Here is a 26,981-nt window from a genome sequence, read left to right on the forward strand (position 1 = left end):
CACAAGCAAGCACAAACCAGTTGCAAATGTGACAGTGAAAATAATTACAAAGCAGGTAGGAAAGAAAGAATCCCTGCCACTTGTTGACCACTTCTTGGATTACTCACACTTTCTGTAAGCAAGCAATTAAACTACTACCTATGTGTCACTTGTGATTTGCACAGGTAACTTTTTCAGCTTGCAGCTTGTACCTGGTGTCTGCTTCCTAGGGACAACTTCAGAATGGCAGCTGCAGATCAGTGGATTTCCACATTGCTAGTGGTGGCCCTTTTGTGACTCCCTTAAGCCAATTGAGAAAGGAGATACAGCACTAAGTGTTGTTGCCAACCCCAACCAGGATCTCTACAGTAATTATTTCCTTTCCTGATGTTAATCTGCTCCTTGAAAATATGACAAGCTTCACAAAGTATTTCAGCAACCTCTTTGTTTCTAGAAGCTCCATGTTAGGGCTACCACAGAAGCAGAATAAAACATATCTGCAGTACTCTACTTCTGTGCATATGCTGTGCACCCAAAGCCCCCTCAGAAACTTTGAACTCACTGCTCAGGTATGACTGTTTCCATTACAGTTCCAGAAGGAGCTGTGACAGAGCTCTTCCATGCAACCACAGGAAGTTATATAACCCAAAACACACCAGCCTTATATGATGCAAAAATTTAAGACTTACAGAGAAAGACACATCACCCTATGCCGAACTTCCAGCTACTCAGATGCAGCTCACTAGTATTGTTCATAGGCTTTACAGGAAAATAACTTCAGTTTGGTATGTCAAAGACTGCCAATATCTGAAGCCATTTTGTTTAAATTAATGCTCTTGAGAAGCAAAGTACCTAGAGCACCAGCAGCCTTAAGCAAGCCCCCTTCCTCCCTATGGGAGATCTATATGTAAAGTTAGACAAAGCAGCTAAGCAGAAAACAGTTTAAAGCAATTTTTTTCTCAAGAACTAAGTTTCAGTTGCATGAAGGAAAACCAGCTCGTGTATTTGAACTCATCTTGCTGATCAGGACATAATGAAAAATGTAATACCATCAATGGCCAAGAATCCAGTCAAGACCTCGGATATTGTTGAAGAGAAAAGCACTCTGCCTAGGTCAAAAGTAGAAGATACGATAAATACAAAAGTAACATATGGAAAATACTGGAATCTACACACAAAGAAAGTTATTTTAATGCTGGGGTGGGCAATACAGCTTATCCAAATTGGAGTATCAAATGTTAAGGACTACTGAGTTGGAAAGAAATACCATCATTATTAAAATTCAGATGTAGTCTCAACAAGAAAAACCAGCGGCTCATTGATTCCTCTCTAATCAAAACTCTGCAGAAAACTGTTCAGCCCTATTCAATAAAAACCCTGAAATCTCATTTTGTTTACTTACTATATTACAGCAGAAATGCTATATTCTCAAATGAGATACGGCTATGCATTTTAGAGAGAGGTAAGATGACAGTTTTGATGAGGTTGCTGAGATCATGTAGACTCTCAAAGGAATCTGTATTAGAAATGGCTCTCCCTCTGTTTTATACTAAATTTCTGCCAAATGAATTAAAAGGCTATTAAAATGATGGGTTTTCTACTTTAAATACAAAACTGGGGTGAAAAAAATCAACACATACAGCTGAAATTTCAGAGAACAATGATATAAGAAATACTTGTTCTCAATAAAGAAGATAGAGTCTTCTTGTATAAACGTCAGAATGAAGTTTCTCAGGAGACCTTATGTTATAGCTCATAGATTCCAATTCCAAGCAAAACAGAGTAAGGAAACCAGAGCAATACAAAGAACTCTTCAAATGCACAAGAGCTTCAACAGCAGAAGAAAAAGTGCAGACTGAAAAGCTTGCCCTCCCTGCAAATCCAGATACTTCTATTTTCAAGGCAGCACAGGATCCTCAGCCATCTAGCTGCAATAGTTTAGTCTGGTTGTCTGTTATTACATGTGGAAAGAAGGACATTTTGCAGACTGCAAAAGGCAGGTTCTGCAGTTAACAGCAGCAAGCAGACTGCATCATGGAGCTTCCAGACCAAACTTGATCAAAAAGCAGCCCCAGCAGCACACCTAGTTCCACATGACTGCAATGATCTCACAAAGCAGTCCTGTAGACACAGAGGGAAGTGGTACCATCATTTCTATTACCCTCAGTTTCCAAGAAAGTAAAATTTTACTTTTGATCTCAGGGTACATTTGTATTATAAGAGACATATGCATTGCCCAATCTTAATTTTGTTTTATCCCCATCCCTTTATGCCTCAGGGGGGCTGGTACAATATTACTTAGGAGTAACAATTGCAGAGCTGGTCCTCATTATTCCCAGAAGTCCTGGGGCTGAGTAACCAAAAAGCAAAGTAACATTAGAGAATATGGAAATCAAATCACTAATTTGTGGATACTGAGCTCATACAGGAGCTCAAGATTCAACAAGGAGCTCAAGACCCATCAAGATTTTTCTAACAACTTGCAATCTGATCAACTATTCTTTGCATTGCTATCCTGCCTAAAGACAGGAATCCCTTTCAGCTATAAATTAAGCTATGAATTATGCAAATGCAGAAATATTCCTAGAGAACTTATAGTTTAAATAAAATCAGAGGACAAGGAAGAAGCACAAGAAAAAATTCAAAAAGCACTGAATACTCAAAACATAAGTTTTTCTCTTCAGAGTCAGAAATAGATCACTGGCCCAAAGGTTCAGGCAGTTTTTCATACAGTCAAAACAGTACATCTTGTCAAACTCTAAACTCCCTAGACAAGGCATAAAAGCCCATCAGTACAATTAACTGTTGTTTTTTACAGCACATATAAAATAACAATGTGATTAGGCAGGGGAAAAAAAAAAAAAAACAAAACAAAAAAATCCCAAACAAAAAAATCCCAGTATTTTTATACAAATACTGTATTTTTATTTTAGCAGTAGAACATCATCTATAGGTATGTTACTAAAACTAGAAAACTATAACCTAGATTAATCTATGCAAAGTTTATTGTAAAATGACACATAGCAGTTATCAGTGTTTAAAGGTCTCTCATTGAATAAAATGGTATGGTCTGCATGAAGTCTGGTTCTATCCAATAGTTACACAAAGAATCTGTAACAGAATGAATGATCATTTTTCTTGCAAAAACAGGTAAGCAGGGAGGAGACTGCAAGTGAACCATGAGGTTAGAATTCAAAATCATCTTGGCAAGTCAGGAAAGTAACATTAGAAGGAGCAACTAGCTAAGCAACAAAGTCAGCAGATGCAGATTCAAGATTTTAATAATTGGTAAGTAAACAGCATCAGGTTGTTGCAAAGAAAGCAAACTGTGTTATGATGAATAAACATGAGGATGTCCTGCAAGGCATGAGAAGAAATCCTTCTCCATACCTAAACTTTGCTAGGGATTCATCTGGAATATTGTCCACTTCTGAGCACCTCACTTACAAGATTATGTCAATCAGCTGAAGGTAACCCAGAGAAGCGTGACAACAATGAGGGTTAGAAAATCCAAGAAACTGTTTATTTACTTTGGAAGGAGTCTTTTAGAAATTCAAGTCAAGGCAGATATCAGAGAAAGTGCCTGCCCTACTTTATAGCAAATATTGTGCATAATCATATTGCAGATCAAAAATAAACCTGGCAATAAAATCTGATTCCTTTCAACTCCCTCCCCTATATGTTAATCCTGGTGCGCTCCTTCTACATAATTTCATATGTGCAATTGTGCAGAATGATAGCTTTTGGCAAAGTCACTTGCACTGTAAGATGGAAAAAGCAATGAAGGGAATACTTTAAAAGAAAAAACAAACTGAATTCAAGTATCATATAACTTTAAACTACCTCCTTTGCTATACTTCACCACCACATGAAAACAGGAAACACTGCTCTAGCATTTCTCATTCCTTTTCCTCAGTAGTAATAAGCATTTTATGGTATAGATGGTCCAAAAGGAACATGTCAAGCCATAGACTGCATAAACATATATTCTCCAGGCACATTTAAAAAAGAACACAAATGACAGCCGTACTGAAGGTAGTTATAATTACATTTTAACCAGCCATTTTAAACTAAAACAAAGCTGTGCACCTTCTGAGGATAATTTATAACAACCACATGAGAAGACAAGACCATCTACCTTCACCACTCTAACAATACAGTTGAATTTACCCCCTTTTATCAAAATCGGGTTTTGCTCAATACTGTGGAGTAGAGGAATAATTGAAAAATAAACAGTCTGCCAATAAAAACTGAGTTTATGAACTTTCAGCAAGGACAAAGAAAGAACGTTGTTCTGTAAGTTCCCATTAACCATGTTGGTTTCCCAAGTAAGCAAGAACAAAAATTAAAATTCATGCCAAATCATACTTTACAAATAGCACTGCTCATATAAATATGAAATTCTGACATTTACTTTTTAAGTAGGTATTTGTAAAAAAAAAAAAAAAGGTTAACATTATAATACTTAATTAAAAAATCCAAAGCTGTGGACTCAGTTCTGGGCATGAAAGTACTTCTAAGTACAACATGGTAGGAAATCTTAACATCATAGAATGGTTTGGGTTGGAAGGGACCTAAAAGATAATCTAGTTCCAATTCCTCTGCAATGGGTAGGGAACCTTCTGCTAGATAAGGCTGCTCATCCAACCTGTCCTTGAAAACTTCCAGGGATGGTACATGGCAACTTCTCTGAGCAATCTGTTCCAGTGTCTCACCACACCCACTTCACAAACTATTTGTTACTTCAACAGATAAAGCACACTGAACAAGGTTAGGTGCTCCTCTTTAAACCAAAAAAGATTATGTTTGAAATCAAAAGTTCTGATACAGCTCACACACATGCAATTTTCTAATGCTGTTCAGTTTACCATTTAAGGAGGATATGAACACCAACATCAATTTTAGTGCAGGGGAAGTGAAACATCTGGAAGAGAACAAAAATTGGTTTTTTTTAGATGAAAGTTAGTTTTGGAAGTAATCTTCCTGACTTAAGAAACAAATTAACTACTGTTTTCCATGGCTCAAAACAAAGGCAGGTCCACCTAAAGATTCTTTGTTTCATACAGAAGAATAAAGTCAGCAAATTGTGAAGTATCTACAATATTGTAAATATTATGCTTCTGTGGATAATGTTCATAGTATGATTAGCATAAAACACTGGGATCTTTTCATCCTACTGAGTTGATCAAAAGATTACTCAGTTTCTCCAAGAACGTAGTGAATTATCTCTAATAAAATTCTGCAGGCTCAAATGATCGACTGTGTTTTCTAATTATGCACATTGTTTTAGCTTTCATGCTGCTACCTAGAGAAATACACAAACTTCCTGGAAAAAAGTATGAAAGGTAATCATATGAAGGGAGAGGGAGAGGAACAACACAAGTAGCAGCCCCAGACTGAAAGGAGAACTACCTTATTACTCAAAACTTGAGCAAGCAGATGGCCAGGAGTTCAGTGTGATTATGTAGAAATAGGAAGATATTTCTATTAGCAGCTGGAAAGGGTATTCAAGTTCACCTATATACAAAAGCCCAAAATATGCTTAAAACTTGAGTGACATAACACTATACATAAATACCAGCAGCTTAACAGAAAAGGACCCATACTTTCCATGGAATTCTCACCACTGGAAACAGTCTGAACCACATCTGGCCATAATATGGCTAGGTAAATTCTGGAAACTCAGTTCCAAAATGTTTTCTTCTGATAACATTAACTCATCTAAATTACCATTTAACTTCATTAAAGAAACACATGATTCCATGTGGTGTAACTTGTAAGAGATTTCTCTTTCTAGAAAACTTCAAAGTGGAACCAATTCTTTAAGTTTTGCAAGTAAAGTTTCTTTTATTCTAGTTTTAAACAACCTGTAAAGGTAATTCAATTACAGTTTCTGTAACACTGGTATTAAAAAAATTTTAATACCTAAGAATAAAAACCAAGTTTGCACTTCAGCAGCTTTACAGTCCCGATATAGACAAAATAACTTGAAAGTCTAGTGTATCCCCATAATTTTGGAAAAGTCATCATTACAACACTGCTACATGATGTAATAGCAAATCAACTATGTACTTTTACCAAACTCTATACATATTTAATTCATAGGGAACTGGCATCTAAACAACTTTTCTTCAGGAATCTGCTTTGCATTCCATAAACTAATATTTTCAAATATCAGTAATAGCTAAAGTGCAGAGGAGGTGACAAGCAACCATCTATGTGGAAACAGAATAAAAAGAAGCAAGAATGTGGCCAAATGGGAATACTTGATTATAAACCAAAAGAAAACTAGCAGCTTGAATATTCCCTCTGTGCCAAAAGAAGCACTTCAGTTTTCAGACACTTTACTGCAGGAAGATGAGACAATACAAGTAAACGCACTCAACGAAAGACAGCAGAAAAGGCACTGCAGATGTCAAGTAATTTCTCCATATGAAGTGATTTTGAGACAAAAAAAACGTAGTCATCCTAAAAGCAAATATACACTTAGCTAAACATTTGGCTTTCCAAAGAAAATGAAAATGTTTGGTATAAGGTTAAGGAGCATAGTGATTGTGAAGCCCTGAAACCAAAATCTATGAGATCAGTGTGAAAAGAAAATTGACTGTTACAGATGCGTTGTCATAAATATTAAGTGTAGTTTTAGTTTTAAAATGGAGCACGTCGATTCTAAATGGGGAAAAAAATTACCGGTGGAACTTGTGGGCTTCTTGAACTACTGTTAATTTATTTAGAACAGAAAATAAAAGCACTGGAGAATATTTACATAAGGTTTGTCTTTCATTTGCTCTAAAAAACCACACATGAGAGATTAAAGTATCTCATCCTAAGTTACTTCATATTTTCAGAAAGAACAAATAAAAAAAAGAACAGACCATACTGTTATACATTTGCTGGTAACAATAACCAACATATTGATCATAAATAACAAAGGTTCACTTCAGGGATCTAAGAACATAATCCAGACAAAAGCATAAAGGACAGCATATGTTGTAATTTGATTAGCCTTAGGGTTTTACAAAGCAAATTTCATCATCATTCTCAATTTGACATTTAAAAGAATGCTTAAAGCAGTTTGGTTTTGCAACTGCCGCTTCTGAAGTACTTTTTCACAGAGATGTCTAGCCAGCTTCACTTATTTTCTGCTAGAAAATCAGAGTCTATGAACAACAAATTTTATAAGATAAATATTTAGATCTCAACAATAATTCTTGTCATATTGGGTTTTAGTTTTAGCTCTTTACTGAAAAGGAGACATCGCTCAACTAGCACAAACACTGAATTACTTTCACCAAATGTCATCTACTAATAGTAAACAGTTTCCTGTGAATACGGAAGAAGAGAAGAAAGTAAAAATATGCTTTTTTCTTTCTTTTTGAGAAGGCTAAGAAAGTCAGGAAGTTACACAGGAAGCATATAGGACTGATTACTGTTGCTTAATATGTGATCTGGTAGACAGCATGCACACACGCTGTAAGAGAAGACATTCAGATCCAAATGCTCTCAACTACAAGGTGCTCTATTAACATATAAAGGTAACAAATTTTTCATACAGATTTGCATATCCACTGGATTTCAAAAATAAAGGGAGATTCTGTTTCATTGAAAATCAAGCTGTCCTCAGTTTCCAGGAATTGCTTTTGATGTGACTGCCTAGCTCCCACCAAACCTGGGAGGAAAAAAGTACATTTTGTTTACAACTCTGTGCAGGAAAGGGAAAAAGGGACACTGCTACGTAGTGCCTCATGAAGGGAAAAGCTTCAGAGACTGTTCAGTCATCAGTATGGCTGCCAGGTTCCCTGTCAATCGGCCATAAGTGAACTAAACCTTGTGCTGCCTCTTGCCCTGGCATCACTGCAAAAGCCTAGAATGAACCTGGGCTTACTGCTAAGTTATGGAAGAAAAGATCTAAAAATGTGATCAGGCATCATACTTCACTTTTTGAGAAACAACCTAAGCTTTACTCTTGTCCATAAATTATAAAAAAAAAAAAAAAAACAAAACTTTGCTTTTCTTTGTACTTTACAAACAACAAAAAGAAACGCAAAACACCTTCAACAACAAAAAATTAGGTCAAGCAACAAATGACAATCACAAACTACATTCACTAGCTTCACTCAGTGGCTAAGATGGTACCATTCAATTAATATGCTTATTTTTTTCTCATCTCAAGACATGGATTAAGTTTTCATTTACTACAACTGTTTTAAATTTTACACTGAGGATGGCAACTGCTATTTTCCAAGGAGCATCTATATATTGTCCTACACTCAGAACAAGTTCCTTGTTACTAGTAATGACCCTATCCTCACAATATCCTCTCACTGAACAGTTCTGCCCCATTTTACAACTTGAAAATAGAGGTGCAGAGAAGTTAATGAACAACCACCATCAGTTTTGGTATAATCAAGATTTTTTTCCAAATACTTCATACCATATAGAGCTACTTGGGTTTGAAACAGCTCCTCTTGAGTTTGGTAAAAAACTATGACCTCAGCCACTTTTGCACGTCCAACTCAATAACCCGACACCACAAACACATAATTGTCAACAGCTAGAGAGTTTATAATGTCAGCAAAAATAACTGCATTAAAATCCTTTTAACTGGTATAACATGGTAGCACAAGGTTTCCACAAACTTAACCCTATTTGAACTCATTTCCCTTTTAGGAAATGGGGGAGGAATGCTCTCTTAAATATACTCATGATAAGCAGCTATTTATGTTTAGTAATGCATTCCAATGATTAATTAGTCCAGTAAGAACACACCCCTTATTTGAAGTCTGACCTTGCTTAATTCAGCTTCCAACCACAGAACTGTGGTATACCTGTGTCAGCCAAAGAGAGCTTTTATCAAATACCTCTTCACCGAGTAGTGAAGTAGTAGCATATTGACTAATGAAGAAGCCCTTAACATTTCCTTAGCTAAGCTAAACAAAGTAAGCACGTTACGTCTTCTTCACTACGACTGCTCTCCCCCATTCATTTCCTAGGCTGTTCTCTGGAAGATGCTTTTTCACCACCCTCTCTGAACTGCCAACATCAGATGTACTGGTCCAATAAGAGTTGTGGCTGATATCTCCTAATTTCCAATTCCCTTGTTCTACTACACACAGTTTTTCACCAGACCTATAGCTACAGCAAAAAGGATTGACTTCAAGCTCAAATCCTATCAGTCTCAGATTGAATCTCCCTAATTGTTGCCAAATTTAGTATTTAGTTGCACTCATTGTGCCATGAAGAGATACATTCATGTGTCCAATTTATTAGTGATCTGAATCACTTTGCAACCTTACTGATGTCCTTAGTCCCAAATTTATATTTACTATTTTCTAGGTAAGTAAAAACATCTGAAATAATGCCAACACAGTTATTTACAGTGAGAACCTCAGATAGTCTGTAAGGGAAGTTAGCAACACATGAACAGCAGACTGATTTTGCAGTATGCACCAACACTTGCAGATGCGCAACACACTCCAGTCTGAAATGTCAGAGATGCAAATCCAGCTCAGATTCACCATTTCAGTGAAGGTGGAGGGCGGGCAGGGGCTACCTAAAGGGGAAGAAAATGCAGAAATAGAGAAAAATAGTATCTTCTCATAAAACTTCTCCCCTTTCTGAAAGGACTGCATAATATTTTCTCAAAATATCAGAGTGTACATTATTACACACAATTCTTCCCTGGCTTTATAAACAGTCACTATCAACTTTACTGGGTGCACTCACTGGGATGCTATCTTTTGTACATGAACTTTAAAGACACTTAGGCAGGGTTTAATGTTCTCCATCAGAAGTCTTTAGAAGTCAAACGGCAGAAGGAAATCCAATCCTCTGAAGTTACATCAGCCAGTGCCATACTTCCTATATCTGATGTGATGGCTTCTGTGACCTCAGGAGCATCAGAGTGAAAAAGGCCCCACCAGCCTTACTCACATTCTCACCCCAGCTTCTCTCTTACACTGAAGTGATGAGTAGGTTACCTATACCAGGAAATACTTTAAAGAGTTGAGTTTCAATGATATCTTTTGAAATGACCCTTTGTGGAACACGCAATAAAAACACACACACAAACACATGTACACAGTTTACATCTTCTAAAGCACTTTTCAATCAGGTCTACCCAGTCCTTGCCCTGAGTGTCCATGTCTTCCTTTGCATTTTATGGGCAAGTCCACAACCAAGGATTTGCTGAGCTGTTACTTTCCCTTCTGCAGGAATTAGCATACATTATCAGCTGCAGAAGGAATTCACACTGTTCCCGAGCATAAGCCTTTTTGAGATTCTATTAACTTGAGTACGAGAAACAGACGCAGAAAAAAATCTTCACCTACCTAGAGCATGCATTAGGTAGAGTGACAACACAGTACAAAGGAACCATCAGGATAAACAATATTTAATGGCAAGAAAATGCAAGATTTAAGAAAAAACAAAAAACAAAGCACAGAGACAGCTGGAGACTCTATTAGTATTTTCTTATATAAAGTCCCAAATTAACAAAAAAAATCCTAAGAAATTTTTAAAAACAAACAAACAAAAGCCCACAGAAGAAACACACCAAACAGAACCACTACTATTCTTCTATTTCCCAACTATATTCCAACTGGTACCTGCTTAAAGATTCCTGCTAGCATCATTGTCTGGTTTCTTCTTCCTGTCATTCTCCTTCTTCTCTATTACTTGATACTGTAAGGCAAAAACTTAGAAAAGGAGGAAGAACTTACTGGTATTGAGAACTCCTCTGCCAAATACTTCAGCACTGATGCTCCCCTAGTCAAAAAGTTACTTCTCTCTGCCAGATTGCCCTGGAGTTTTGTATCAAACTCCTTTCTGACAACTGAAGCAACAGAGTCAATTATTACAAGTTTAACCTTCTTCAAAATAATTTCTTCTTCCAAAGACATAATCCTAAAAAAAAAAAAAAAAGTCACTGATAGCATTATTTACATAAAAAAACATTTTATAACACTGACATATTTAAAATAAAGATTCCTTTAATAAGCTTAAAGTCAGCCCCTCTTTTTCCCTCCCCACACACCACCTCCATTAACATCTGCATGTATTAAAGAGATTTGGAAAGGAATCTGAGGCTCAGTGGGCCCAAGGCAGGACCTCTCTACAAGAGAGTTTTGGAAGACCTATGGCTAGCAACAACATGCTGTACAACCCCTGAATGGCAGACAGCAAGTAAAGTGGGCATTGAAACTCTGCCTCACTGTGGTCTTCCAGCACTTCAAGGGGATTTATAAGTAAGAGGGAGAGTGACTTTTTACATGGGCAGATAGTGATAGGACATGGGGAAATGGCTTAAAACTAAAAGTAGAGATTTAAATTGGAATTCAGGAAGAAATACTTTACTCAGTGGTAGTAAGGCACTGGCACAGGTGCCCAGAGGAGCTGTGGATGCCCCATTCCTGAAAATATTCAATGCCAAGCTGGATGGGGCCCTGAACAACCTGACCAAGTGGGTGCTATCCCTGCCTATGATGGGAGGTTTGGAACTAGATGATCTTTAAACACTCTTCCAACTCAAGCCATTCCATGCTTCTTTAATATGCTACTAGCTGTTCTCTGATAAAGCTGTATTAGAAGAAAAAGCTATTCTGATAATAATTCTCCCACTAACATAAAACACACAACATGATGCTAAAATATAACTTCATTAATTTTCATTGCAACATATGTTCACAAATTAATATATGGCAACAACATGACAATAGAACACAGCACTCAGGCTGCTGACTGCTGAACAACTTCTCCCTCCCATTGTTGGAGGAATCCCCATCTTCCCAGAAGTAAACTGCTTCGGAGAAACAAACTTCAATTTCATGGAAAATGTAACTCTTATACTATGGACTCTCCACAATCCAAGAGAAAACCTGTCTCATAAACATTCCCCTTTAAAGTCTTACAAGAATCAGATCATACAGAAATTGCCTATCATAAATTAAAAAACATCAAATGGATTAGTCACATGCTGTGAAATGATAAAAGCAATGTCAATCTTTCTGTAACAATGTTATTTTGTTGGAGACCATGCTGGTATCCACATGAAAAGGTCTCAATTATTCTTCATAAAACTTTGATGCAAAAAAAATTTTGTTTTAGACAATCCAGTCTTTTCTCTTCTTAAAGACAAATTGTCTTGTCTTTTCTTAAACTCTGGAAAAGAATACCTCTTCAGCACACTGCAACAGGTCAGCTCTCGGTACAAGTGGATGCTACGGGTCATGCAGAGCAGCTTTTCATCTGAGTCATAATAAGCAGGGAATCTGTTTGCTGCTATCTCAATCAACCTATAAAAAAACCAAAAAAAAACAACAAAAACCAGAAGGGATAATACTGCAAAAAGAATAATACAAGATAAGGCATCAAGTATTAAGAAAGCAGACACAGCAAAGCTCTGAATCATAAGCAGATACCAACTAAGACTGGAAATCTTTTTAAAAGGAATAGCATACTGTATCAGTCAGAGTGAAACAGTGGAAGTCAGAACAGTTAGGTTCTCTTTCCAGTGATGCTGAGTCAGTGGTACACTAGGGAAAGACATCACGTGCCTGTATGCAAAGAAAGGGCATTTCTCCTCTAGAAGAGAAATTTACTTACTGAGTAAATTCTTCAAGTTTTATACCAGAGATTCCACTTAACGACCAAGGATTTTCCTATTCTAATTATTTTATGTAAGTATTTATTTCATTTAAATAAAACTACCTTCCAACTCTAACCATCTTCCTTTTCACCTTTACCTTCCAGTGAAATCACAGAGTGGGCTTTGTGTTACCAGAAAATCTAACAAGCTGGTAAGAAACAGAAGATCCATTAGACAGAAATTTTTTTCCACAAAAAAGGTTTTACTTTTTAGTAACAAAAAATACTTAGTTGTTTATATTTTAAGCAGACATATCCCACCACCTATAGCTTGAGAAGAGTGGCATCTAGTGGATTATACTTGTGGGCACAACTTACTTGTTATCTCTCTTTAAACTTAGGCTCCTTTCATTAAAACACAAAGTTAAAGATATTTTAGGGAAAATAAATTTAAGATCAGTTTAGAAAGAGCTCAGGAGATTTTGAGGCAACATCCTGTTCAACATAGTGCCAGCTATAAAGTCAGAACAAGTTACTTAAGTCTTCATTTCAGAAGCCTTCAAGGATGGAGGCAGCACCACCTCTCTGGGCAAAGCTTTTTCACCACAAAGGCAGTTAGGAATTGTAAAGCTTCTCCATGTATCAGCCCAGAAATGAAGCTCAATGTATGCCTGCTGTCTCCCAACACACACCCCTGTGCCATCTTCTTCAGGCCTCCTCATTGGCAAGGGAAGGCTACTGTTAGATTGCCCCAATGCCTTCTCTCCACTCGACTGAGCAAGTCCTTGGTCTCTCCACAAATGCCAAATGCTCCAGCTCTCAACCACCTTGGGAAAAGGGGATATGCACCTCCCTGGCCCTGATGGTTCAGCTCCTTAGAGGATGCAACACAAAGTATAAGACATAATCAGTCTGCTGAAATTGTGTTTATCATTTACAACTGAGCAATACTAAATATGATTTAATACATAAATATTCTTATCCTCAATATTATTTTTGCCATGTTTCCTTTCTACATCCTATTCTATTTTCAGCAGTCTCAGTTTCATCTGCATCTGCTTTCCTTTTCTTTAGCAGTCATTTCTAAGTGACAAGTCTTAATTCACTCTTTAGGTCCTACCTTTTTTTACTATTTACATTTGAGGGACATGAAATAAAACTTAAGTGGTGTGTAAGAAGGAAGCACAGTACTTTACAAAGCCATTGCTGGAAGCTTTTTGTCTTTGATATACTATACTTCAAACTTCTGTGACATTAACTTGACAAAAAGCAGGGTTTGAAATCCCACCTTCTCATCCACAATAACTTGCAATGAATAATCAATGGAAATACATTGACCTTAGTACTCCAGAATCATGCCATGGCTATAGCTACTAGAGCATTTGAAATATATAAATTATTTCACTGAACCTCTTTCTGCCCATTTTCTACCCTAACAAGGATGAGACCACTGTACTTCTTGTCCTTCCCCAGACCCTTAATAACTTTTGAACTTGCTCATTCCAAACAACAGGGACCAAGGAATTGAAATCTCAAAAACATCAAAGCCGCAAAGTTTAGTAAAGCAGGTAACTAAGTAAAATAAATTAGAGCTACATTTAATGAAACACTTCAGGATTATTTCAACAGTTAATCAGACAGTTAACACAGGAAGAGCAGCAACCAACACATGTAACTCTCAAGCAATCCAGCACAGCACGTCCATTCAGCACTCAAGCACACTGAAGTGTGCAGCCATTTGGGTTGCGTGGGCCAAGCAGGAGATTTGAGAACCAGAGATGTTAAGAAATGAGGTATTACAGTATTGCACAGCTGCTAAGGATACAGGAAATGCAAGGTTACGCAGATGGGAATCAGAAATGTGGGAGGGTATTCAACAGAAATAGGATGGAAATCTGAAGGAAAACTGGCAACATCAGTCCCACTGTTCACTGGAAAACCCCCACTGCCTTTGTAACCAAAATGCTCTTCCTTTACATTCTCTAATTAAAATCCTGTTAACTCCACAAAACAGACTGCAAAGCAAGATTTCAGGTACAGGACTAATAAGATCGTTTAAAAATTAAAGATCATGCCATCCACCTTGTCATACCAGAACTAGAATCTGCAACCTCATACAAATTAGCAAGGTGAGCAAACCACTTTATTAAATTAGTTTCATTGTCTGTGGAATAACTGCATGTACCAGAGGAATGTTTAATAATTACCACCAGTATTTAAAAATGCATAATTATTGCTCAGAAAATATTTGAAGGTTCCAAGATAAAAGGTGTTAAGAAGTTGTGTGTATTTTAGAATTTTGCACCTTACCTTTCAGCACTGAATGCAGACTCTGTGTCGATGTATATAACAGCCCCATCTAGTCCTCCCATGCTTACAGGCAGTGTAGCCAGAACACTTAACATAATACAAAATTGGGTTTTGCCACAACCTGGTGGGCTAGTTATCTGGAAGGAAAAAGATTAGCAACATAACATTCATTTCACCATACTTCTACTTTTGTCTAAGTCCCATCAGCCAGTGCTGCCCCAAATCTGCTCTTTCAGTTACCAAAGGAGACAACAGCCATGAAAAGACAGAACATAGCAGTTACTCTTGGATCTGTACCTTGCAGACAAATTCAACTCCTGTAGAACAAAAAAAAGCTTTTCAGACAGAGCATTATGCTTATACTTTCTTTGACATTATTATTACCTTTCAAATTTGAGGTCCCCTACTCTCCCCCTCACCTCACCAGATCTTCCCTAGAGACACCTAGCTCTCTTCCATCTCTCCCTGTGCTACCTTCTAAAACAGCAGAATTAAAAGAGTCACAGTTGACATTCACATATCATCAATGGCTTTTAGAGCTGAAAACCAAGTCCAGAGCTATTGAGCTCACAGACATAAACATCTCCTTAGAAATCATCATTACCTTGGTAAAACCAGGTCTCTCCTAGAAATCACAAGGATAATTGCTTATATCCTATAAAGAATGAATGTTCAATATGAATCACATATATACATCAGACAGATTTTATCTGCCCCAGAGACTACACTCTGCACTATGCAGCGTGTGTTTTCTCATTGATGTTAACTCCCTATTACCGTATTTCAACACCAACACCATTCAATGATCCAGACCAGATCCCCAAAGCTTTCACCTGCGCTCACTGAAAGCCCCTGTTGTGAGGCAGCACTCAAAGAGAGCATGCTCAGCTTATAAGAAAAGGTTCCAGCATGATTTTGAGGATAAAAAGGATCCACAGAACACACTGTTTGACGAGATCACCAGTTTCTGATGGCAGTATTTTTCTACTAGAGATGGCACTCTGCTGTTCTTTATCCACTGCAGATCTTCCAGAGACTGTGTCTGAATGCTGGGCTCTGTGTTCAGATAATTGCAAGTTCATTACTGCTACAGGGGGTCTTTGAATACAATATCACATTGTCACTGCTTCTGGGAAGGGAGATGAAGAAATAGTAAATACTAGGAGCGCCAAAAACTAGCAAAAATAAAGTGACTCTAGACAGTGAAAACAGAGTGACTGGTTCATTCTTATCTTAGTAGCAACAAATTAATAATGCAAGGTGTAAAAGCAAGCCTCTCCAGGTAAGATGAACTGTCAAACAAAGCACGCAGTCTCAAAACACCTAGTACTGCCAGAAAAAAGGCCTAAACACAGAGCTGTTGTCTCTAATTTAAAAACTTTAACTTTTACATTTAAAATTTTTATAATAGACAGACACTCAAAATCAAACTGATTTTTGAGACTACATGCACGATAATTTGGTCTCAAGCACAAATACTTTCACCAGAAGATATTACAGTATTGCTATGGTTTTGTTTTAAGCAGTAGCAGCATGACTTGAAGCACAGAACATTTACAGGGAAACACTCAAGGATCACAGTAGCTACAGTTAACAGTTGGTTAAAATCACTTTAATCACTTTTGTCTTTTAACAAGGCCTGAAAGTTAAGCTATATCAATCAATCTACTTGAAGCTTTAATACAAGAGAAGCATTAAATGCTTTATGTTTAGAAGCACACACTGCATTTGGTGAATTACAGATCAGGAATCAGTAATTAATGCAATTATCTGTTCCCCAGCCAGTGCACTTAAATTACAAACTATCACATCAGCAATATCTGCTACAATTTAATGTGAACCCAAAGCATATATAAAAAGTACAGAGGCAATACACATTCCTTAGACTGTGATTGCCAGTGAATCTCACCAGTGGTTTCTTGTTAAAAAGAGGGGAGGCCATCAATCCATTTTGTGAAATTAAAATGTTTGGACAACTGTGATGATACTTCATAAAATCATTTGTAGTTTCAGCCTCGCCTGGGAGGTGCATGGACCCAACATCCATTTCAGTGGCTGACACAGAAGCCAATTGAGCAGAGATGCTATAAAAACGTCCAAGGATATGAGCATCATATCCGAGAAAATGAGGGAACCTTGCAGTACAAGGAAGCAAGCCAATGGAGCAAGAAAGGATTTGTATTCCCAAAACCAACAATACTTCATGTTTAATCTGCATTCCTTTAAAGGGCCTTAAAACAGGCTTTTAAATAATCTACAGTGAAGAATTTTACAAAACTACAACATTTTATTGTAGTTACCACTGGTTCAGCAAGTGTTTAGAACAACAGGATCCTACTTGAAATTCCTCTAATAAATTTAAATTAAAGGTCTGGAAAAATTTTGTTTGGTTTATTTTACTCTAAATTTGCTCTGAAAAAAAAAATCACCCAGATAGAAACATGAAGACCACAACAGTTCTTTAAAATATATTTTATTAGGCAGAGATAAATTATTTTTCAATAAGTTATATACTATTTTCTCTGGCCCATCTGTAGGGTTTGAATGAAAACACAAGGAGCTAATTCTTCATCTACCAGAAGATTAAACTCTTCAATATTCAAAAAATGAACTATTTTAATTCTTCCTCATAAAACTTGGCCAAAAGCTCTGACCACAGAATTTCAGCTATGATTTAGTCTCCAATTTAAAACCCAATAATGGCTTGGAAAAAAATGGCCTGAGACAGTGTAATGCAAATCAAATCCCTCTGGCGCTCAAAAAGAAAGGAGATTTGGCTATAGAAGATACCACCACAAGTCTTAATCCCTCTGATCAGGTACTCAAGTTCCAAGTTTCCAGCCACCCTCACTGCTGGGTAAAGTAACAGAAGGACAGCAACTCAGCCCTAGCAGTCAGGAAGTAAATGCTGCATTCAGCATACTTTTGAAGAGAACTTTTGTCAGACTTTATCTGTCTAATTCAAAAATGCCAAAAGACAATCTACTTGTCGGTTATGTTCCAGTGAAGTGTAAAAAAAAAAGCAAATTAAAATTGTTAAATCCTCAAAGAAAAAAGAAAAAAAAAGAAAAATACCTGATAGTGTTCACAAGCTGCAGTAGAGCATAAAAGCAGCAGAAGCACAGCATCAAACCAGCTGCAGCAGTAACTTGATAGCTTTCTACTAAAATTTCATCTAGCAATCCTGATGAACAGTCAGTGCTGCCAACCTTTTAAACTACTTTAGATCTCAAGACTCTTGCAAAAAAGCTTTTTAAAATCCTTAGAACCAGGCTTTCAAAGAAAAGAAGATCAGTTTCTGTATGGTTAATGGTTATCTGCCTTGTCATTTGCTGAAAAACCCCTAATATGTGCTCCAACTGCTTTCCACACTTAGTACCTAAAAGGCAAATAAAAGGCAACACACTATTTTATTTTTTCTTGGACACATCTAATCTTTTGAGTTATTCAGCACATTTCTGGATCCTACCTAGTTATCTCTGAATGATTTCTGACTAAATAGTTATATCAGTCACCAACCAAGCCCAAGATGCAGGAGGAAGGGCTTGCAGTTCTGGTCTCATCCACTGCATGTCTTGTACAGATGTCAATATCTCCCTCCCTTGGTGAGATATCCCATTGTAGAGAACTGCACCAGGCAGGTCTTTTCATTTTTAAGCAAAACATCAAAGAATACAAAAATCACATTCAGAAGCTTTTCTCCAGAAGAAAAATTAGAAGTGCAATATTGCCTTTCCTGGTGCTGTGCTTTTCACTTACATTCAGATAAAAGTTTGTCCTATCTTTGAAAACACTCTCCCCGCAATTAACTTTAAATACAATGATACATAGGGACTATGACTATTCTTAAAATACAGTTATGGACAATTTTCTTATATTTAAAGGCTAAATATTATAACAAAACACTGGGGGGAAATATTAAAATTGAGTATTGTGATAATTAACCAGCTTAAGAAGTGTACAAAATATATAGCTCTGGAAAATTAGGCACTTACATTAACTTCCTGTAGAGCATTATTTTATATCATCTCAGAAAAATTGTATTTGACATCCAACTTTGAGATCAACTGCTTGCAGAGCTTACTTTGAAATTACATTTAAAACAAAACAAAACCAACATAAAACTTAAAGGTCATCTAAACTCCCCTACAACTTCCAGCATGTTAACCACTGCTTTTCCCAGATCTCCCTCCAGAGCAATGCCAAGAACATGGCAATCAGCAAGCCTGAATTCTATTACTGCTCTAGAGCCATTCTACATGGTCTTCAGGCCAGAACATATCAGCCAGACTGCACTGATTGCTGAATGACAGCTCCATTTAGGATTAAGAACAAAGACAAATAATTATGACACTTATCTGCAGCCTCATAAATTAACCATGTGGCTCTTAGGACCCAAAAGGATCGCATCCACTTGTTCTTTTTAGCAGAAATAAAAAAATCATATTCAATATTCCAAATATTTGTGCACCACTCCCAAGCCGGTCACAAGCGCAAATACAAATCATCCTATCACAGAAAAGACACATCTCTATCCTATTTCTTGATCCTGCCTCTGCAGCAGTGGCTCTGCATTTCAACTAAAAAAGCACAATTCAGAAGTTCATGCAACATAAGCAAGTGAACAGCCATTCCCTGACTCCAGTAAGGAATGGTCAGTGGACCACTCAGAACTCCTGGGAAGCTAGATTGTAGCTGCAAGCCAGCATCATTTCTTGTCAAACATGGACTGTGCTATTTCATCAGCTGACCACATGAACCATAATCCATAAGAAAAGACAAAGTCCAACCACTGATTTGCTGATGAAAAAAATATTTTTAGGAACCAAAAGCTCAACTCCTGCTGAAGGCAATATGCTCAACAGCAGCACATTTACAATCTCAGTATTACATGTATCATGACTACATAAACTTCCTACTATATAGGAACAGCTCTTCTTCAAAGAAACAGAATTCAGAAAGTTGTTTCTCCCAGAATTTAAAGACCTGGAGTATTCACCCCAAGTTCTTCTGACCTAAATTTCTTATAGTAAACTGGCAACAAAGTTCAGCCTAGATATAAAGAAATTTTAATTCTGACAGATCAATTTAAGTTCATGGATGCATTCTTAAACATTTTTATGGTGTATGCATATTCCATGTATGGTACATTGTCTGCAAAAAGAAATACTAAGAATCTTTAAAAATTAATAGGCCCTCATTATATAAGAGATCCTAGAGCAGAAACTGTTTAGTTTCAACTCAGTGTTGCGTAAACTCTAGTATGTTTTAAATCACTGTTGGATTTTGTAAGTCATTTCTTTTAGAAATCAAAACCAATCTAGCTTGATTACAGGATGTGAAAAAAATGTATTTTCTTCATAGTAAGATTTTTGTAACTTCTTATTTTTATTCCTCTATTGTGAAAATTTGCCACAGTAGACAAAGAAAAGCACTCAGCAAGGCCTGTTCTCATCCAAATATTTTTGTCTATCTTGTGTTTGAAGCACCTGACACAAGACAGAGCAACCTATCTGTGAGTTTGATTTCTAGGCAGAATGCTCAACTAAAGTTAAATATATTAAACCATCTACCTCTGTGAGGGATCCACAAGGCACTCCACCATGCAGGACTGTATCCAAACTATGAAGCGTGGTGGATAAAAAGGCTGAAGAAGGATTGGCTGACTTCCTTAGTTTCATTTCATAAGCCTACAAAAGGAGGGAAAACAGCAAAAGAAAACAAGCAGATCAGAAAATGCTTTTTAAAATAGAAATAGGAAAATTGTATTTGCTTTCAACAACCTAGCATGACTTAACACTCGACAATGAGAGAAGTACTGTTATATTCAGCTATAGTCTGCCCTTAGCTCATCACCCTTCCTTGTATTTTTATTCCATTTATAGCTCACAGAGTAAATTTAGGTCTTTTGTCTCTCCCTTACCACAATATTAAATAATAAGCCCTTAATCATGATGTGACAAAAGTTGTCTCTGCTCCTATTCAACCAGGTTTGTTTGCAACCTGTAAAATTCCCTGATCAACGTTCATTACCAATTTGCTAGCTTCAAATACATGCAGTAAAAGTCATACTAATACTTCTATTGCTCATTTTATTGCAGCATATTAGTGAATTCAAAGCCTCACAGAATTACTCCTATAATTACTATGCCAATTACACATTTGGACATGGGTTATTTTTGTAAGGAATAAAAAAGGGCCTGCATTGACTGAGGTCACAACTGTCTGTATCCTCTCTGTTCTAAAACACAACTTCTCATATGAATTTAAAAAAGAAAAGAAAATGCTGCCACTGCATTGCAGCCAACATGTTTCCTTCTCCCACCCTCCCCAGTTAGGCTACTGTAGCCTAAGGCACACTACAACTCATTTACATGGGTAGAAAAAGTCCTTAAGAAATCATTTTCAGGATCACTTCAATTCTTGGCACCACTTTTATACCTAAAACAAATTTATACCAAAATTCTTATTATTTGCTTGTAGTAAAAAAAAAAAATTCTTAGCTGCAGGATACACGCTATAAGCAATTTTTACATGCTGGATTGGCAGAGAGTATCACTTATTTCCCTACTGCACTCAGAACTGATGCTGCAAGCCTGAACAATCTCATGGGGCTGTAATACCTAATAAATAAATGTAACTGTATCAACCTAGAGTGCAACAAAGACCTACATTTAAAAATAAAAACATTATGCCATTGTGCAGTAAAACCGAGACAAGCCTCCCAGCTAAAATTATGAGTGACAAATGTTCAGTTTTTTGCCAGATATTGTATCAAAAACAATATCAACACAAGCACACTTACTGTCTGCATTTTGGGAGCACAAGCTCGGCTGACTTTACAGAGAAGCTTCTGCACCTCATAGTAGCTCTGTCCCGTCACTTTCATGAGCTCCAAGAGGGAAAGACATAAGAAGTCCTGAAAGAGTACAGAGCAATTCAGAGAGCTCAACCTAGAAATCTAGGCTGGACAGTAAACTGATGCAATTTGTCCAAAATTAGTACATATTCATGAGGTTTAGCAACTCTCCCTTCAAATACTTTTACACATTGCTGAGGTCCCCTCTCAGTCATCTCTTCTGGAGGTTGAACAGGCCCAGCTCCCTCAGCCTTTCCTTGTAGAAGAGATGTTTCAATCCCCTCTTCATCTTCAAAGCCCTTCACTGGACCAGCTCCAGGACCTCCCTATCTCTCTTGTCCTGAGGAGCCCAGAACTGGACACAGCACTCCGGGTGAGGCTCACCAGGGCTGAGCAGAGGGGCAGGATCCCCTCCCTCAACCTGCTGGCCATGCTCTTCCAATTGCAGCTCAAGATCCCATGGGCCCTCTTGGCCACAGGGGCACACTGCTGGCTCAGGCTGTTGTCCACCAGGACCACCACTCCTTCTCCACAGAGCTGCTTCTGCGACCTCCCTACCTCCACAGGGACAGCAAGTATATAAAAGTTTCAATGTTTTTCAGTTAGGCATCCATGATTTTAAAGCTCTATTTTTACAAGGCAGCAGGCCAGATAGAGTCTGAAATGCTCCCTACTTTGTAAAAAGTAACGCTCCCAGTTTAATTAAACTGCCAAAAAGTGAACTCAGCATGCATTAAAACAATACAGTCACACACACCAAAAAAAAAAAACACCAAAAAACAAAACACCAACCTACAAAAAAAACCAAACCTACACCCAAAAAACCCACCCCCCACAAACAAAATAACTCTTTCACCTGACAGGTGGTGATCTGATAGCGACTCAGCCTCTCACACATTTCCTGAGACAACTGTGCTCTTCTTAGCTTCTTAGCAGCCATGCTTCCCAATCTACAAGGCAGACAAAAAAATGTTTGAAAGATGATTTGAATATGACTGTGTGGACAATTCCACTAACTCCCTGCTAAAGAACACATGATGTAATGTGATACAGATTTCCCATATAAGTCTGTGTCACATTAAATTATATTACCAGTCTGAATACTTAATAATCCAGTCTGAACAGTTTTGTTAAACTACATCTCGTATTTGACCGCGTATGAAAACATACCAGTAAGAACAGCAATGTCAATAGGACAGCTGTTGCTGGGACATAAGAAAACTAGAAATTACACAGTCATAAGCTGAATGAGAACTCTTCATGCTATATTGCACTGGCAAGAAATAATTATCTTTGGATGTCTGAATATGAATTGTAGAGCAATCTCAGCAAGCATTCAACTCTACAACACACACTGCTGGAATACAACACTCAGTTTTGGGGACCCAGTGACACTGAATTCTACTGCACAAAATGCTGTCCAGCCCAGCACAATCCAAAGCACACACATACGTATGCTTGACCGTGTCGCTGTTTCACACGTATTATTTAGTCAACATTCCTAGTAATAACTCATACAAACATACAGGCAAAACAAAGGCCTTTGTAACGTAGCAAGCGCAAATATCGCAAACGTTTGCCATAACAGAAAACTGCTACAACTTTGCAGATGCACAGGCCCCCACATCTTTACAAGGTGGAAACTTTATTGCCCCATCTACAAAATTCTCCTTAAACCGGAAGGAACCCCAAAGTTCCAGGCCCCCTCCGCAGCTTCAGCCTGAGACACGAGGATGCGCCTGCAGCCGGAGAACCAGGCCAGCCCCCTATGGCCCCCGACAGCGAAAACCGCGGGCACCACAAAGCCCGCTCCCGCCGCAAAGCGGCCTCACCCCGGGGCTCGGGGCCCCGCCGCAAAGCAGCCTCACCCCGGGGCTCGGGGCCTCGCCGCAAAGCAGCCTCACCCCGGGGCTCGGGGCCCCGCCGCAAAGCAGCCTCACCCCGGGGCTCAGCGCCGGGCCAGCGGCACCGCGCTCCCGGCAACTTTTCAAAGGCACGGGGCCGCCGGGCAGGGCCCGCGCTCGCGATTGGCTGCGCGCGAGGCATGCCGGGAGCTGTAGTTCGCGGGAGCGCGCGTTGGTGATGGCGGCGGCGCTGCCCGGGGGAGTGTCCGTGTGCGCCCGCTCAGTCAGGAGAGCGCTCTCCTTTGAGGGCCCAGGGGGCTGTTCAGTGTTCTTTCCACCCGTGAACGTGAGCGGCCCCCCGGAGACGGGAGCCTTGCACGGCGCTCTTGTGCTGTAATATAGGAACTCCTTCCGTCCTCTGCACAAAAGCGTCTACAAAAGCCGAAAGTGTGCAGCATGGAGAGTGCCATGCACGCGGTCAGTTGTTAGTAAGGAATATTGGAATTACGTCCTTGTCTTCATATTTAGGGCTCACAGACACCTGGTCTGCTGCCAGCTGTGAGAGAAATGCCCCATAATGTGAATCACGGAATCAGGCTGGAAAAGAGCTCTGGGGTCATGGAGTCCAACCTATGACCCACCACCTTGTCACACCCTGGCCCTGCGTGCCACGTCCAGTCTTTCCTTAAACAACTGCAGCGACAGTGACTCCACCGCCCCCCTCGGCAGCCCATTCCAATGCCAAATCACTCTTTCTGTGAAGAATTTCCTCCTAACATCCAAGCTAAACCTGTCCTCTCTGTCCTCATATCCTGTTGGCTACCTGGGAGGGGAGGCCACACCTCACCCGGCTACAGCCTCTTTTCAGGTAGCTGTGGAGAGTGATAAGGCCCCAGCCTCCTTTTTGCCAGGCTAAACAACCCCAGCTCCCTCAGCTGCTCCTCATTGAACTCAAGAACCTTCAGCAGCCTTGTTGCCCTTCTCTGGACACCCTCCTGTACTTTCTGAATCGAGGGGTTCAGAACTGGACCCAGTTCTCGAGATGTGGTTTCACCAATGCCAAATAGTGGAGAAGAATAATTTCCCTAGTCCTGCTGGTCACACTATTTCAAAGATAGGGAATTTCAGAAGGTAACAGGGAGAAGCAGTCATCAAACATGACTGGCATGAATGTCTATGGGGTGTGCTTTCCAACTCACTCTAGGTAATACTAGAAAGTATTGAACTTAGTACTATATATAAGTTATCTGCATAATCCTTACAGTACTAAAAAATAACCCAACTGAAGAAAAAATGGACCAAACTACCTTGGACATCTAACTGAGAAACTGAGCACTGGGAACTGCATGGCTGGGCTTTTCTCTATTCTGAAAAACAAATGCCACAGCGAAGCTGCAAACTACAGAACACTGCAGCCACTCTTCCAAGAGTCAAAACAGAAGCAGCAAGAAGCTATCTCAAAATGCCCAACAACCGTAGTGTCAAAAAGGGTCAGGGAATTCATGTTTTTTTCATACCTTGAAGGGAGCTTACATGCTCAGAGATGTCCAGAGGATTTAAGAAGCTGGGCAGGGAGTAAGCAGCCCATACAAGAGCAGCTCAGAGCTGAAGTGAAAAGGTAGCTGAACAGGGAGAGATGGCATGGAGGAAGAGCTCCTCCTAGTGTAGTCGGTCTTTAAAAGTTGACTTGAAAACTGTGAGTCACATTTGAGAAAAGCTGTCTAAGGAAAGGGAAAAGATGTCTGTGGCTGCAGTTTAGTTTCAGTGTAAAAAGAAGGACATGACCATAGTATAACTTGTCATGAACTACAGTTTCCTCCTCAGCACAGGGGTAGCAGAAGCCCTACCTTCCCTGCAGAGGAAAGGGGAGCATTGCCTTGATGACTTTTCTTTCCTCCCACAAACGCATCAGGGCTTTCCCTTCCCCTGCAGGCCAACAGCCTTCCTTTCCACCTTCTACACAAACAAAATACCTGTATTAAACAAGAGAACTCTTTTGGAACATTGAGCAAGGGAAGAAAATCTTACCAACCAAGTACTTTAGAAAATTTGTGAGCAAAATCCATACAGCCAGGGGCCTCTCCTGCAGTTCTTTGAATCGCATTTCTCAGAAATGTCATGACTGTTCCCCACTCTGCTTCACAGATATGCAGATACACCTTTAAACCTGCTGTCAAATAATTGTGCATCATCCTCTCCAAGCAACTCAAGGGAGAGAACATTCAGAGGATAACCAGAGATGTGCTCACATATGCTTAGTCACTGCCAATGTTCTCAAGCGGCAACACAGCAGGCAGCATCACAGCTTCCATATGTTTGACTAGGACAGTAGTCACTAGGGAATCAGGACACTCTGCCAACTGCTCTGCTCTGTGACCTTGGTCAAGCCCCTTGACAACAGGGTGTCTGTTTTCCATCTTGGCTTTGTTTTTCCCCATTTAGTCCGCTAACAGAGGAAGTAGTGCCAGTCCAATAGACTCATGTGTTGGGCATGATACAGCAGAGAACTGTGCTAGTCTAAGCCTTTCACTGCGTCTAGAACTTAAAATAAGAAAGGATAAGTAAAGCTAAGAGATGATTACTTTATAAGAACTGAGTTTCACCACATTAACATAAGAAGGTCATTTGATCTGGCAACACTGGAGGAAGAGTCACAGAAAGGCAGAAGTATAACAGCAACAACAAATGAGATCTCACAGAATCAAAAGGATCTAACATCAAGCACACCAATTAAAATTAAAAAGGGAATGGTGATTAGCTGTCTAAGGAGCAAGCAGAAAGGGATGGAGTCTGATTTGAAGGACACATGATTAAGTACTTATCAGTTCCTACCCAAATAAATACTCAGTAGTTAATAATTCTGCAAGTCCCTAGAATTTAAAAGATAATAGTAAAATGTTTCCTTTCTGGAGCAGATTCCACAGACAAGTTTCTTCCTCAAACCCAAGACAGTCTTTCGTGGGCATTTTCAGATAATAGTCTGCATTCTGGAAGATTTCAGATGATTCACGTAATTGCTAACACAGTGTCAGCTCACTGATACTGACTACAATCCTCAGGTTTATTACTGTTTTCCAACTATCAATTCTTTCCTTAAAATTAGCAGTGTTCCCCTGCTCCTGTGAAAATGTCTCCCCAAAAGAGTCTACTCCAGCAGAATATAGCAACAATTCTGACTCACAAGGGTAATCCAGATATTCAGAGCAATTCCCCACCTTATGCTTGCTGACTAGTGTCTAATTAGTCTAATATATTCTTATTCCTTGGGGTTACCTACTTGATGCCTACCACATTCTTTAATAGAAAGAAATTACCTGTGAGCTTTGGAGACTGCAAAACAGTTATAGAACAGCACATGCTTTCCTGGGATTAAGGTCCCAAGAGGCTGCTCAATAACAGTACAC

At 38.8% G+C, this 26,981-nt stretch overlaps 1 protein-coding gene across 3 annotated transcripts in view; it reads right to left on the reverse strand.

Moving 5' to 3' along the window:
• Positions 1 to 23,552, reverse strand: part of RAD51B (RAD51 paralog B) — a 367,919-nt gene extending 344,367 nt beyond the window's left edge. For all 3 annotated transcript variants that reach the window (XM_038138921.1, XM_038138920.1, XM_038138919.1), the window contains exons 1-7: positions 23,260 to 23,552; positions 22,590 to 22,683; positions 21,680 to 21,793; positions 20,448 to 20,564; positions 14,875 to 15,011; positions 12,153 to 12,272; positions 10,701 to 10,884 (exon numbers count right to left, since the gene is read on the reverse strand). In XM_038138921.1, coding sequence (XP_037994849.1) covers positions 10,701 to 10,884; positions 12,153 to 12,272; positions 14,875 to 15,011; positions 20,448 to 20,564; positions 21,680 to 21,793; positions 22,590 to 22,683; positions 23,260 to 23,360 — 867 coding nt within the window. In that variant the 5' untranslated portion in view covers positions 23,361 to 23,552. The remainder of the gene's footprint in view (positions 1 to 10,700; positions 10,885 to 12,152; positions 12,273 to 14,874; positions 15,012 to 20,447; positions 20,565 to 21,679; positions 21,794 to 22,589; positions 22,684 to 23,259) is intronic.
• Between the last annotated feature and the right edge of the window lie 3,429 nt (positions 23,553 to 26,981).

This window comes from Motacilla alba, chromosome 5 (assembly GCF_015832195.1).
Source record: "Motacilla alba alba isolate MOTALB_02 chromosome 5, Motacilla_alba_V1.0_pri, whole genome shotgun sequence".
NCBI classification, from domain to species: domain Eukaryota; kingdom Metazoa; phylum Chordata; class Aves; order Passeriformes; family Motacillidae; genus Motacilla; species Motacilla alba.